This window comes from Panulirus ornatus, chromosome 46 (assembly GCF_036320965.1).
Source record: "Panulirus ornatus isolate Po-2019 chromosome 46, ASM3632096v1, whole genome shotgun sequence".
Classification (NCBI taxonomy): Eukaryota; Metazoa; Arthropoda; class Malacostraca; order Decapoda; family Palinuridae; genus Panulirus; species Panulirus ornatus.
The window spans coordinates 17,920,127-17,937,071 of record NC_092269.1 but is presented as its reverse complement, the minus strand read 5'-3'; the positions used below and the strand labels follow the sequence as shown (position 1 = coordinate 17,937,071).

General features: G+C 38.0%; 1 protein-coding gene across 1 annotated transcript in view; it reads left to right on the top strand.

Moving 5' to 3' along the window:
* LOC139763325 (ionotropic receptor 21a-like) overlaps nucleotides 1–16,150 on the top strand; it is a 638,186-nt gene extending 622,036 nt beyond the window's left edge. The window contains exon 7 of the mRNA XM_071689347.1: nucleotides 15,813–16,150. Coding sequence (XP_071545448.1) covers nucleotides 15,813–16,076 — 264 coding nt within the window. The 3' untranslated portion in view covers nucleotides 16,077–16,150. The remainder of the gene's footprint in view (nucleotides 1–15,812) is intronic.
* The last annotated feature ends 795 nt before the right edge of the window (nucleotides 16,151–16,945 follow it).

The following is a 16,945-nucleotide window of genomic DNA, read 5'->3' as shown; positions in this document are numbered from 1 at the left end:
TTACATCTTCATTCTACCAATCTCTACTCTTTCTAATCTACCCACCTTCCTCGTGCCAAATAAATCTTTTGCACAAGCCATCCTTGCTTCCATAAATACATGCAAATCCTCACTCACTCCCCTCGCGTCAGTTGCTGTCAACTTTTGCCGTTCTACATTCAATCTCTCCTGGTACTTCCTCACACAAGTCTCCTTTCCAAACTCACTTACTCTCACCACTTTCTTCACCCTAATATTCTCTCTTCTTTTCTGGACACCTCCACAAATCTTCATCCTTGCCTCCAAAAGAAAGTGGTCAGCATCCCTACAGCTGCCCCTCTCAGCATATCAATATCCAAAAGTCTCGTTCGCACACATTTCTCCTACTCACATACATATACTTATGCATATTCCTCTTTGTAAACCAAGAATTCCCAAGCACCAGTCGTTTTTCAGCCAACACATCCACAAGCTCTTCACCATTTCCATCTAAAATATATATACATATACTCCTGAGTCCAGGGGGAAAATGAAACACGATAGCTTCCCAGGTGCTCTTTCGTGTTATAATAACATCATCAAGGGAGACACAATAGAGAAATATAACAGTCAGTTGATATACAATGAAGAGAAGTACCAAGGACGCCATTTAGTAAACATACGATTGTCCAAGACAGACAACGAGCGAATCATAAGCTTATTTTGTGGACTTATCTTATCAACAATAAAGTTATCCAATTTATATAGACCAGCACTAATATTAAGACTATAATTCTTTGTGTATTTCATAATAGAAAATTCAATGATATTTCTCGTGGTAATAGAGTTAGAGTTGATAACTGAGATGGCATTATTCCAGCCAAAACAGTGATCATAGTTTCTAACGTGATTAAACAAGGCATTTGATTCTTGTCCCGTTTTTATGCTATATTTATGTTGCTTAAGTCTAACAGAAAGATTCTTACCAGTCTGCCTAACATAAAACTTATCACAATTTCTAAAAAGCACTTCATAGATGCACACAGGAGAATTTTCTGGTGAATTCCTGATTAACATATTCTTTATAGAATTATTGTTGTTGAAGGTAACATTTACATTAAAGGATTTAAGCAACATGAAAAGTAAAGTAAAATTATTATCAAAAGGAGAAGTAACGGATTCTTGGTGTCAAACGGAGGTTTGGGCTCAACACTATAAAATGATTTCTTTGCTAACTTAAGGGATTTATCGATGAAAGATCTGGGGCACTTTAACTTAGATCCAATAGAATATATCTTCTCAAGCTCATCATCAATATACTCTGGACTGCAAATACGTAATGCCATAAGGAACAAAGATTGAAATGATAAAAATTTAGCTCTGTCTCGTTCAGATGAGTAATAATGGATATAGGAGCATACATTGGTAGGTTTTCTGTATATGCTAAACTTAAACTTCTTACCGTGCCTATGTATCATGCAATCTAAAAATGGTAACATACCAATATTTTGATTTTCTACAGTAAATTCGATGTAAGGTACTAAATTGTTTATGTATGGGGAGAAATATTTGTAAATTTTCATTTGTTGCCCAAACACAATGAACATCATCTACATATCTAAACCAATTTGCATTAGAAGGTATGATATCCTTTAGTAGTTTTGTTTCAAAAAATTCCATATAAAGATTACTTAGTACAGGTGAGAGAGAGTTACCCATTGCCATACGAAATTTTTGAGCATATTAATCTCTATTGGACTGAAACACACAGTATTTCATACACAATTTTACAATTTAAATTAAAACGGACTTTGAACCAGTTAAATGAATATCATTCAATATATCAAATGAACATTCTAAAAGGTCATCAAGTGGAACTTTTGTGAAAAGTGAGGAAACATCAAAGCTAACGAGTTTGACATCAAAATTAACATTAATATTGTTAAGCTTGTTAACCAGATGTACATTTTTCATGACATTACACTTTAATATCTTACGGAATAAAGGGCTTAATAAAAAAAAACTAACCATTTTCACAATTCTTATGTGATGGAGCCGACTGAACTAACTACAGATCTTGCTAGAAAATTTTGTTTATGTGTTATGATAAGTTTATACGTATATGGCAATGAAGGGGACAAACATGACAAATATTTGGTAAGAAAACCATTTTCTTTCAACAACATCTTCAAATCTTTATTGAAATTTGAATTACCTGCTTCTAGGGGACTCTTACTGAGTCTAGAATATGTTGTATCACCATTCAAATGATCATTCCTTGTAGATTAATAATTACTTTTGTCCGTAATCACAACAGCGTTAACCTTACATGCTTTAGTAATATGTATATATGTATATACATAGTAATATGTATATACATATTACTAAAGCAAAAAAGATTAACTCTGTAGTGATTATGGACAAAAGTAATTATATTGCTAAAATGAATGATCTTTTTTAAATAATGTCACAACGTATTCTAAACTCAGTAAGAATCCCCTAGAAACAGTTAATTCCCATTTCAATAAAAAATTGAACTTGTTGTTGAAAGGTAACGGTTTTCTTCTCACAAGTTTGTCATCTTTGTCACTTTCATATCCATATATGTATGGACTTATCAAAGAACATAAACAAAATTTTCAAGCAAGACCTATAGTGAGTTTAGTAGGCTCCATCACATACAATTCGTCAGAATGGTTAGTTTTCTTATTAAGACCTTTATTTCGTAAAATATGAAATACAGATTTAGTTAACAAGCTTAAAGATATCAATGTTAATTATGAGTTCAAAATTGTTAGCTATGATGTTTCCTCACTTTTAACTATAGTTCCAGTTGATGACCTTTTAGAATATCTATTTGATGTCTTGGATGATATTCATTTACCTATTTCAAAGTCTGTTTCAACTGAACTGATAGAACTGTGTACAAAAGACTGAGTATTTCAATTCAATGGAGAATATTATGCTCAAGAATTTGGAATGGCAATGGTAACTCTCACCTGAAATAAGCGATCTTTATATGGAATTTTTTGAAACAAAATTACTAAAGGATATCTTACCTTCTAATGCAATTTGGTTTAGGTATGTATATGATGTTTTTTGCGTTTGGCAGCAAATGAAAATTTACAAATATTTCTCCCCTTACTTAACAATTTAGTACCTTCATTCAAATTTACTGTAGAAAATTAGAATATTGGTATGTTACCATTTTTAGAGTGCATGATCCATAGAGAAGGAAACAAGTTTAAGTTTAGCATATACAGAAAACCTACCTATGTATACTAATATATCAATTATTATTCATGTCAATTTGGCAGAGTTTGATTGTCATAATTTCAATTTATGTTCCTTAAGGCATTACATATTTGCAATCGAGAGTATGTTCATGATGAGTTTGAGAAGATAGATTTTATATGATACAAGTTAAAGTACCCTAGATCTTTCATTTATAAATTCCTTAAGTTAGCAAAGAAATCATTTTATAGAGTTAAGCCCAAACCTCCCATTGACACCAAGAATCTTTTGGTTCTCCCTTTTGATAATATTTTTACTTTACTTCCCATGTTGCTTAAATCCTTTAATGTAAATGTTCCCTTCAGGAACAATAATACTATAAAGAATATCTTAATCAGGAATTCACCAGAAAATTATCCTGGGTGCATCTATAAAGTGCCATGTAGACGTTTTGATAAGTTTTATGTTTGGCAGACTGGTAAGAATCTTTCTGTCAGACTTACAGAACATAAATATAACATAAGAACGGGACAAGAATCAAATGCCTTCTTGAATCAAGTTGAAAATGAGGATCGTTGTATTGACAGGAAAGATGCCATCTCACTTAGCAACAATAACTCCAGTACCACGAGAAATATCATTGAATCTTCCATAACCAAATTTACAAACAATTATTATCTTAATATTAGTGATAGTCTATACAAATTGGAAAGCTTTATTGTCGACACATTATTCGAAAAATTTACCTTCTTACCCACATGATAAGTTTATGATACGTTTGTTGCCTGTCCTGGACAATCGCATGTTTACCAAAAAGCGTCCTAGCTACATCTCTTCGTTGTATATCAACTGACTGTTATATTTCTCTCTTGTATCTCCCTTGATGATGTGATTAATACACGAAAGTGCACGAAAGTCGCGTGAAAGAGAGACTTTTGTATGTTAATGTTCTGAGAGGTGCAACTGAAGAGTTGTTTGATCATTACCTCGTGGACACGAAGGTGAAGATTTATTTGTAGTGGTTCTCATAAAAGACGAGAGAATATTGAGGTGAGGAGAGTGGTGAGAGTAAGTGAGCTTGGGAAGGAGACTTGTTTGAGGAAGTACCAGGAGTGACTGAGTGCAGAATGGAAAGAGGCGAGAGCAAAGGACGTAAGGGGAGTGGGGGAGGAATGGGATGTATTTAGGGAAGCAGTGATGGCTTGCGTAAAAGATGCTTGTAGCATGAGAAGCATGGGAGTTGGGCAGATTAGAAAGGGTAATGAGTGGTGGGATGAAGGAGAAAGATTGTTAGTGAAAGAGAAGCGTGAGGCATATGGACGATTTTTGCGGGGCAATAGTACAAATAACTGGGAGATGTATAAAATAAAGAGGTAGGAGGTCAAGAGAATGGCGCAAAAGGTGAAAAAGAGGGCAAATGAGATTGGGGTGAGAGAGCATCATGAAATTTTAAAGAAACCAAAAAGATGTTTTGGAAGAAGGTAGATAATGTGCGAAAGACAAGAGAACAAATGGGAACATCGGTGAAGAACTCTAAGGGGAGGTGATAATAAGTATTGGTGATGTGAGAACGCGTTGGATTGAGTATTTTCAAGGATTCTTGAATGTGTTAGATGATAGAGTGGCAGATATAATTTCTTTTGGTCGAGGTAGTGTGCGAAGATGGAAGAATGGCCCAACCCACCCACATACACATGTATATACAAACACATCAACACACGCACATATACATACCTATACATCTCAATGTATACATATATATACACACACAGACATATACATATGTACACATGCACATAAATCAAACTGTCTGCCCTTACTAACTTCTGTCTCCACTCGGCCACATATGAAATGACAACCCCCTCCCCCTGCACGTGCGCGAGGTAGCACTAGGAAAAGAAAACAAAGGCCACATTCGTTCACACTCAGTCTCTAGCTGTCATGTATATTGCGCAGAAACCACAGCTCCCTATCAACATCCAGGCCCCACAGAACTTTCCATGGTTTAAGCAAGACTCTTCAAATGCGCTGGTTCAATCCATGGACAGCACGTCGACCCCGGTATACCACAACGTTTCAGTTCACTCTATTCCTTGCACGCCTTTCACCCTCCTGCATGCTCAGGCCCAAATAACTCAAAATCTTTTTCACTCCATCTTTCCACCTCCAATTTTGTCTCCCACTTCTCGTTCCCTCTACCTCTGAAACATATATCCTCTTTCACAATCTTTCCTCACTCATTCTGCTCGCTCAACCACACGCTTTTTATTCCCACACATCTCCCTTACCCTTACATGTAATACTTACTTGATCAAATCACTTCACACAGCATATTGTCCTCAAACATCTCATTTCCAACACATCCATCCTCCTCCGCACAAATCTATCTTTAGCCCACGCCTCGTACCATATGACATTATAGTAACCTCTGTTCCTTCAAACATACCCATTTTTCCTTTCCAAGATAACGCTCTCGACATCCACACATTCTTCAACGCTCACAGAACTTTCGCCCGCTCCCCCACCCTATGATTCACTTTCGCTTCTATGGTTCCATTTGCTGCCAAATCCACTCCCAGATATCTAACACACTTCACTTCCTACAGTTTTTTTTCCATTCAAACTTACCTCCCAGTTGACTTGTCCCTCAACCCTACTGAACCTAATGACCTTGCTCTTATTCACATTTACAGTCAGCTTCCTTCTTTCACACACTTTAACAAATTCAGCCACCAGCTTCTGCACTTTCTCTCCTCAGTCAGTCACCAGCTTCTGCACTTTCTCTCCTCAATCAGTCACCAGCGCTATATCTTCAGCGAACAACAACTGACTCACTTCTCAAGCTCTCCCCTCCACAACAGACTGCATACTTGCCCCTCTTTCCAAAACTCTTGCATTCACCTCCCTAACAACCCCCTACATAAACAAATTAAAAAACAATGGAGACATCACACACCCCTGCCGCAAACCAACATTCACTGAGAACCAATCACTTTCCTCTTTTCCTACAGGTACACATGTCGTACATCCTTGATAAAAACTTTTCACTGCATCTAACAACTTACCTTTCACACCATATTTTCTTGATACCTCCCACAGAGCATCTCTATGAACTCTATCATATGCCTTCTCCAGATTCATAAATGCTACATACAAATCGATTTGCTTTTCTAAGTATTTCTCACATACATTCTTCAAAGCAAACACCAGATCCACACATCCTCTACCACTTCTGAATTCACACTGCTCTTCCCCAGTCTGATGCTCAGTACATGTCTTCACCTTCTCAATCAATACACTCCCATATAATTTCCCAGGAATACTCAACAAACTTATACCTCCGTAATTTGAGCACTCACTTTTATCTCCTTTACCTTTATACAATGGCACTATGCAAGCATTCCGCCAGTCCTCAGGCACCTCATCATGAGTCATACATACATTGAATAATCTTACCAACCAGTCAACAATACAGTCACCCCCTTTTTCAATAAATTCCACTGCAGTGTCACCCAAACCCGCTGTCTTACCGGTTTTCATCTTCCGCAAAGCTTTTACTACCTCTTCTCTGTTTACCAAATCATTCTCCCTAACCCTCTCACTTTGCACACCACCTCGACAAAAACACCTTATATCTGCCACTCTATCATCAAACACATTCAACAATCCTTCAGAATACCCAATCCATCTCCTTGTCACATCACCACTATTTGTTATCACCTCACCATTCACCCTCTTCACTGATGCTCCTATTTGTGCCCTTATCTTACGCACTTCATTTACCTCCTTCCAAAACATCTTTTTATTCTCCTTAAAATTTAATGATACTTTCTCACCCAACTCTCATTTGCCCTTTTTTTCTCCTCTTGCACCTTTCTCTTCATCTCCTGCCTCTTTCTTTTTTACATCTCCCAGTTATATACATTATTTGTTTGAAAAATCGTCAAAATTCCTTTCTCTTTTCTTTCACTAATGATCATACCTCTTCATCCCACCACTCACTACCCTTTCTAATTTGCCCACCTTCCACGCTTCTCATGCTACAAGCATCTTTTACACAAGCAATCAATGATTTCCTAAATACATCCCATTCCTCGCCCACTCCCCTTACGTCATTAGCTCTCACATTTTTCTATTCTGTACTCAGTCTCTCCCGGTACTTCCTCACAATAGTCTCGTTCCCAAGCTCGCTTGCTCTCACCACTCTCTTTACCCCAAGACTCTCTATTCTTTTGTGAAAACCATCTCTCTTACTTGCATACGTATACTAATGTAAATCTCTCTTTTTAAACAAGGTATTCCCAATCACCAGTTCTTTTTCAGCACATAAATCTACAAGCTCTTCACCATATCTTCACCACTCCTTCTTCTGTTTCCCCTTTTAAAAAGTTGAAGTACACAGAGTTGAGGGATTATAGCCCCCCGCTATATATGCATATATATATATATATATATATATATATATATATATATATATATATATATATATATATATATATATATATATATATATATATATATATATATATATATATATATATATATATATATATATATATATATATATATATATATATATATATATATATATATATATATATATATATATATATATATATAATATATATATATATATATATATATATATATATATATATATATATATATATATATATATATATATATATATATATATATATATATATATATATATATATATATATATATATATATATATATATATATATATATATATATATATATATATATATATATATATATATATATATATATATATATATATATATATATATATATATATATATATATATATATATATATATATATATATATATATATATGGATTTGTATGTAGCATTTATGGATCTGGAGAAGGCATATGATAGAGTTGATAGAGATGCTCTGTGGGAGGTATTAAGAATATATGGTGTGGAAGGCAAGTTGTTAGAAGCAGTGAAAAGTTTTTATCGAGGATGTAAGGCATATGTACGTGTAGGAAGAGAGGAAAGTGATTGGTTCTCAGTGAATGTAGGTTTCCGGCAGGGGTGTGTGATGTCTCCATGGTTGTTTAATTTCTTTATGGATGGGGTTGTTAGGGAGGTGAATGCAAGAGTTTTGGAAAGAGGGGCAAGTATGAAGTCTGTTGGGGATGAGAGAGCTTGGGAAGTGAGTCAGTTGTTGTTCGCTGATGATACAGCTCTGGTGGCTGATTCATGTGAGAAACTGCAGAAGCTGGTGACTGAGTTTGGTAAAGTGTGTGAAAGAAGAAAGTTAAGAGTAAATGTGAATAAGAGCAAGGTTATTAGGCACAGTAGGGTTGAGGGTCAATTCAATTGGGAGGTGAGTTTGAATGGAGAAAAACTGGAGGAAGTGAAGTGTTTTAGATATCTGGGAGTGGATCTGGCAGCGGATGGAACCATGGAAGCGGAAGTGGATCATAGGGTGGGGGAGGGGGCGAAAATTCTGGGAGCCTTGAAGAATGTGTGGAAGTCGAGAACATTATCTCGGAAAGCAAAAATGGGTATCTTTGAAGGAATAGTGGTTCCAACAATGTTGTATGGTTGCGAGGTGTGGACTATGGATAGAGTTGTGCGCAGGAGGATGGATGTGCTGGAAATGAGATGTTTGAGGACAATGTGTGGTGTGAGGTGGTTTGATCGAGTAAGTAACGTAAGGGTAAGAGAGATGTGTGGAAATAAAAAGAGCGTGGTTGAGAGAGCAGAAGAGGGTGTTTTGAAGTGGTTTGGTCACATGGAGAGAATGAGTGAGGAAAGATTGACCAAGAGGATATGTGTGTCGGAGGTGGAGGGAACGAGGAGAAGAGGGAGACCAAATTGGAGATGGAAAGATGGAGTGAAAAAGATTTTGTGTGATCGGGGCCTGAACATGCAGGAGGGTGAAAGGAGGGCAAAGAATAGAGTGAATTGGAGCGATGTGGTATACCGGGGTTGACGTGCTGTCAGTGGATTGAATCAAGGCATGTGTATGGGGTTGGGTTGGGCCATTTCTTTCGTCTGTTTCCTTGCGCTACCTCGCAAACGCGGGAGACAGCGACAAAGCAAAAAAAAAAAAAATATATATATATATATATATATATATATATATATATATATATATATATATATATATATATATATATATATATATATAGCGGGGGGCTAGAAACCCACCCTTCCTTGTATTTCAACTTCCAAAAGGGGAAACAGAAGAAGGAGTCACATGGGGAGTGCTCATCCTCCTCGAAGGCTCAGATTGGGTTGTCTAAATGTGTGTGGATGTAACTAAGATGAGAGAAAAGGACAGATAGTTAGTATGTTTGAGGAAAGGAGCCTGGATGTTTTGGCTCTGAGTGAAACGAAGTTCAAGGGTAAAGGGGAAGAGTGGTTTGGGAATGTCTTGGGAGTAAAGTCAGGGGTTAGTGAGAGGAGAAGAGCAAGGGAAGGAATAGCACTGTTGCTGAAACATGAGTGGTGGGAGTATGTGATAGAGTGTAAGAAAGTAAACTCGAAATTGATATGGGTACGATTGAAAGTTGATGGAGACAAATGGGTGATTATTGGTGCATATGCACCTGGGCATGAGAAGAAAGATCATGGAAGGTAAGTGTTTCGGGAGCAGCTGAATGAGTGTGTCAGTGGTTTTGATGCACGAGACCAGGTCATAGTGATGGGTGATTTCAATGCAAAGGTCAGTAATGTGGTAGTTGAGGGAATAATTAGTATACATTGGGTGCTCAGTGTTGTTAATGGAAATTGTGAAGAGGTTGTAGATTTGTGTGCTGAAAAAGGACTGGTGAATCGGAATACCTGGTTTAAAAAAAGAGATATACATAGGTATACGTATGTAAGTAGGAGAGATGGCAAGAGAGCGTTATTGGATTACGTGTTAATTGATAGGCGCGCGAAAGAGAGACTTTTGGATGTTAATATGCTGAGAGGTGCAACTGGAGGGATGTTTGATTATTATCTTGTGGAGGCGAAGGTGAAGATTTGTAGAGGTTTTTCAGAAAAGAAGAGAGAATGTAAGGGTAAAGAGAGTGGTGAGAGTAAGTGAGCTTGGGAAGGAGAGTTTTGAGATGAAGTATCAGGAGAGACTGAAGACAGAATTGAAAAAGTTGAGAACAAAGGACATAATGGGGGTAGGGGTGGAATGGGATGTATTTAGGGAAGCAGTGATGGCTTGCGCAAAAGATACTTGTGGCATTATAAGCTTGGGAGGTGGGCAAATTAGAAAGGGTTGTGAGTGGTGGGATGAAGAAGTAAGATTATTAGTGAAAGAGAAGAGAGGCATTTGGACGATTTTTGCAGGGAAATAATGCAAATGAGTGGGAGATATATAAAAGAAAGAGGCAGGAGGTCAAGAGAAACGTGCAAGAGGTGAAAAAGAGGGCAAATGAGAGTTGGGGTGAGAGAGTTCAATTAAATCTAATGGAGATAAAAAAGATGTTTTGGAAGGAGGTAAATAAAGTGCGTAAGACAAGGCAATAATTGGAACTTCGGTGAAGGAGGCTAATGAGGAGGTGATAACAAGTAGTGGTGATGTGAGAAGGAGATGGAGTGATAATTTTGAAGGTTTGTTGAATGTGTTTCATGATATAGTGGCAGATATAGGGTTTTTTGGTCGAGGTGGTATGCAAAGTGAGAGGGTTAGGGAGGATGAATTCGTAAACAGAGAAGAGGTAGTAAAAGCTTTGTGGTGGATGAAAGCCGGCAAGGCAGCGGGTTTGGATGGCATTGCAGTGGAATTTATTACAAAAGGGGGTGACTGTACTGTTGACAGGTAAGGTTATCTAATCAATGTATGATTCATGGTGAGGTCCCTGAGGATTGGCGGAATGCTTCCATAGTGCCATTGTACAAAGGCAAAGGGAACAAAGATGAGTGCTCAAATTACAGAGGTATAAGTTTGTTGAGTATTCCTGGTAAATTGTATGGTAGGGTATTGATTGAGAGGGTAAGGGAATGTACAGAGCATCAGATTGTGGAAGAGCAGTTTGGTTTCAGAAGTGGTAAAGGACGTGTGGATCAGGTGTTTGCTTTGAAGAATGTATTCGAGAAATACTTAGAAAAGCAAATGGATTTGTATGTAGCATTTATGGATCTGGAGAAGGCATATCATAGAGTTGATAGAGATGCTCTGTGGTGGGTATCAAGAATATAAGGTGTGGGAGAAGAAGCAGTGAAGACTTTTTATCGAGGATGTAATGCATATGTACGTGTTGGAAGAAAAGAAAGTGATTGGTTCTCAGTGAATGTAGGTTTGCGGCAGGGGTGTGTGATGCCTCCATGGTTGTTTAATTTATTTGTGGATGGGGTTGTTAGGGAGGTGAATCCAAGGGTTTTGGAAAGAGGGGCAAGTTTGTAGTCTGTTGTGGATGAGGGAACTTAGGAAGTGAGTCAGTTGTTGTTCGCTGATGATACAGCGCTGGTGGCTGATTCATGTGAGAAACTGCAAAAGCTGGTGACTGAGTTTGGTAAAGTGTGTGAAAGAAGAAAGTTGAGAGTAAATATGAATAAGAGCACGGTTATTAGTTACAGTAGGGTTGAGGGTCAAGTCAATTGGGAGGTAAGTTTGAGTGAAAAAAACTGGAGAAAGTTAAGTGTTTTAGATATCTGGGAGTGGATTTGGCAGCGGATGGAACCATGGAAGCGGAAGTGAATCATAGGGTTTGGGACAGGGCGAAAATTCTGGGAGTCTTAAGAATGTATGGAAGTCGAGAACATTATATCGAAAAGCAAAAATGGGTATGCTTGAAGGAATAGTGGTTCGAACAATTTTGTATGGTTGCGCGACGTGGGCTATGAATAGAGTTGTGCGCAGGAGGGTGGATGTGCTGGAAATGAGATGTTTGATGACAATATGTGGTGTGAGGTGGTTTCCTCAAGTAAGTAATGTAAGGGTAAGAGAAATGTGTGGTAATAAAAACAGTGTGGTTCACAGACTAGAAGAGGGTGATTTGAAATGTTTTGGTCACATGGAGAGAATGAGTGAGGAAAGATTGACCAAGAGTATATATGTGTCAGAGGTGTAGTGAATGATGAGAATTGGGAGACCAAATTGGTGGTGGAAAGATAGAGTGAAAAAGATTTTGAATGATCGGGGCCTGAACATGCAGGAGGGGGAAAGGCGTGCAAGGAATAGAGTGAATTTGGACGATGTGGTATCCGGGGTCGACGTGCTGTCAATGGATTGAACCAGGACATGTGAAACATCTGGAGTAAACCATGGAAAGTTCTGTCGGGCCTGGAAGTGGAAAGGGAGCTGTTACAGCTAGAGACTGGGTGTGAACGAATGGAGCTTTGTTGTCTTCCTAGAGCTACCTCGCGCACATGAGGGGGAAGGGATTGTTATTTCATGTGTGGCAGGGTGACGATGGGAATGAATAAAGGCAGACAGTATGAATTATGTACATGTGTATATATTTATAAGTCTGTGTGTGTATATATATATATATATATATATGTATACGTTGAGATGTATAGATATGTATATTTGCGTGTGTGGACGTGTGTGTATATATAGGTAAATGTGGGCGGTTTGGGCCATTATTTCGTCTGTTTCCTTGAGTTACCTCGCTAACGCGGGAGACAGCGACAAAGCAAATTGAATGAATAATATGTATATTTTCTTTTTTTTTTTATACTTTGTCGCTGTCTCCCGCGTTTGCGAGGTAGCGCAAGGAAACAGACGAAAGAAATGGCCCAACCCCCCCCACCCCATACACATGTATATACATACGTCCACACACGCAAATATACATACCTACACAGCTTTCCATGGTTTACCCCAGACGCTTCACATGCCTTGATTCAATCCACTGACAGCACGTCAACCCCGGTATACCACATCGCTCCAATTCACTCTATTCCTTGCCCTCCTTTCACCCTCCTGCATGTTCAGGCCCCGATCACACAAAATCTTTTTCACTCCATCTTTCCACCTCCAATTTGGTCTCCCTCTTCTCCTTGCTCCCTCCACCTCCGACACATATATCCTCTTGGTCAATCTTTCCTCACTCATCCTCTCCATGTGCCCAAACCACTTCAAAACACCCTCTTCTGCTCTCTCAACCACGCTCTTTTTATTTCCACACATCTCTCTTACCTTTACGTTACTCACTCGATCAAACCACCTCACACCACACATTGTCCTCAAACATCTCATTTCAAGCACATCCATCCTCCTGCGCACAACTCTATCCATAGCCCACGCCTCGCAACCATAAAACATTGTTGGAACCACTATTCCTTCAAACATACCCATTTTTGCTTTCCGAGATAATGTTCTCGACTTCCACACATTCTTCAAGGCCCCCAGAATTTTCGCCCCCTCCCCCACCCTATGATATATATATATATATATATATATATATATATATATATATATATATATATATATATATATATATATATATATATATATATATATATATATATATATATATATATATATATATATATATATATATATATATATATATATATATATATATTTTTTTTTTTTTTATTCAATTTGCTTTGTCGCTGTCTATATATACATATATATATATATATATATATATATATATATATATATATATATATATATATATATATATATATATATATATATATTTATTTATTATTTATTTATTTTCCTTTGTCGCTGTCTCCCGCGTTAGCGAGGTAGCGCAAGGAAACAGACGAAAGAATGGCCCAACCCGCCCGCATACACATGTATATACATACACGTCCACACACACAAATATACATACCTATACATCTCAATGTACATATATATATATACACACACAGGCACATACATATATACACATGTACATAATTCACACTGTTTGCCTTTATTTGTTCCCATCGCCACCCCGCCACACATGGAATAACAACCCCCTCCCCCCTCATGTGTGCGAGGTAGCGCTCGGAAAAGACACCAAAGGCCACATTCGTTCACACTCAGTCTCTAGCTGTCATGTAATAATGCACCGAAACCACAGCTCCCTTTCCACATCCAGGCCCCACACAACTTTCCATGGTTTACCCCAGACGCTTCACATGCCCTGGTTCAATCTACTGACAGCACGTCGACCCCGGTATACCATATCGTCCCATTTCACTCTATTCCTTGCACGCCTTTCACCCTCATGCATGTTCAGGCCCCGATCACTCAAAAACTTTTTCCCTCCATCTTCCGACCTAAAATTTGGTCTCCCACTTCTCCTCGTTCCCTCCACCTCTGACACATATATCCTCTTTGTCAGTCTTTCCTCACTCATTCTCTCCATGTGACCAAACCATTTCAATACACCCTCTTCTGCTCTCTTAACCACACTCTTTTTATTTCCACACATCTCTCTTACCCTTACATTACTTACTCGATCAAACCACCTCACACCACATATTGTCCTCAAACATCTCATTTCCAGCACATCCACCCTCCTGCACACAACTCTATCCATAGCCCACGCCTCGCAACCATACAACATTGTTGGAACCACTATTCCTTCAAACATACCCATTTTTGTTTTCCGACATAATGTTCTCGACTTCCACACATTCTTCAATGCTCCCAGAATTTTTGTCCCCTCCCCTACCATATGATTCACTTCCGCTTCCATGGTTCCATCCGCTGCCAGATCCACTCCCAGATATCTAAAACAATTTACTTCCTCCAGTTTTTCTCCATTCAAACTTTCCTCCCAATTGACTTGACCCTCAACCCTACTGCACCTAATAACCTTTACTCTTAACTTTCTTCTTTCACACACTTTACCAAACTCAGTCACCAGCTTCTGCAGTTTCTCACATGAATCAGCCAACAGCGCTGTATCATCAGCGAACAACAACTGACTCACTTCCCAAGCTCTCTCATCCACAACAGACTTCATACTTGCCCCTCTTTCCAAAACTCTTGCATTCACCTCCCTAACAACCCCATCCATAAACAAATTAAACAACTATGGAGACATCACACACCCATGCCGCAAACCTACATTCACTGAGAACTAATCACTTTCCTCTCTTCCTACACGTACACATGCCTTACATCCTCGATAAAAACTTTTCACTGCTTCTAAGAACTTGCCTCCCACACCATATATTCTTAATACCTTCCACAGAGCATCTCTATCAACTCTATCATATGCCTTCTCCAGATCCATAAATGCTACATACAAATCTATTTGTTTTTCTAAGTATTTCTCACATACATTCTTCAAAGCAAACACCTGATCCATACATCCTCTACCACTTCTGAACCCACACTGCTCTTCCCCAATCTGATGCTCTGTCCATGTCTTCACCCTCTCAATCAATACCCTCCCATATAATTTACCAGGAATACTCAACAAACTTATACCTCTGTAATTTGAGCACTCACTCTTATCCCCTTTGCCTTTGTATAATGGCACTATGTAAGCATTCTGCCAATCCTCAGGGACCTCACCACGAATCATACATACATCTAATAACCTTACCAACCGGTCAACAATACAGTCACCCCCTTTTTTAATACATTCCAGTTTATGAAGTCTCTCCCTCAAGATCAAAGGACATGATCATGTAACACACGTAAACTTGTCATTTACTGATTATCCATATCCATCCCAGGCCGGATTATACGACAAGTGGACGGAAGACACTGTGGATGAAGCCCGGAGAGATGGCCAAATGAAGCGGCGGGAGAGGTCGCAGGACGAGGAGGAGGAGAAATCGGGGCATGCCAGGAATGAGTCGCCAACTGGCAGCAGTAAAAGCAGCAAAGCCCTCACCATCATCCACACTCAGGGGCCCCTCATGCTCCTCCTTCTGGGCCACATCCTAGCTGGCTTGACCTTCATCACAGAGATACTATCGATACGATATTGCTACTGAAAACAAAGTCAACATTGTTTTCTATATGTGGTTTATGACTCCATCATCAAAGAATCTATTATGTCCGAGAATTTCCAAATAATAAGACTTTATATCATTAATGCTTTTTCTTCTTTCATTAGTCGGCTCCAAACAACTTTCGAGCTCGTCTTGAAACAGCGAGTTTTCTTTTACAGTTTTTCCATTACGTGTTCGCTTGTAAGTTTTAGTATTACGTTTTAATATTTATATATGAGTATATATATATATATATATATACATATATATATATATATATATATATATATATATATATATATATATATATATATATATATATATATATATATATATATATATATATATATATATATATATATATATATATATATATATATATATATATATATATATATATATATATATATATATATATATATATATATATATATATATATATATATATATATATATATATATATATATATATATATATATATATTTTTATTATATTTTTTTATTATACTTTGTCGCTGTCTCCCGCGTTTGCGAGGTAGCGCAAGGAAACAGACGAAAGAAATGGCCCTACCCCCCCCCCCCCACACACACACACATGTATATACATACGTCCACACACGCAAATATACACACCTACACAGCTTTCCATGGTTTACCCCAGACGTTTCACATGCCTTGATTCAATCCACTGACAGCACGTCAACCACGGTATACCACATCGCTCCAATTTACTCTATTCCTTGCCCTCCTTTCACCCTCCTGCATGTTCAGGCCCCGATCACACAAAATCTTTTTCACTCCATCTTTCCACCTCCAATTTGGTCTCCCTCTTCTCCTCGCTCCCTCCACCTCCGACACATATATCCTCTTGG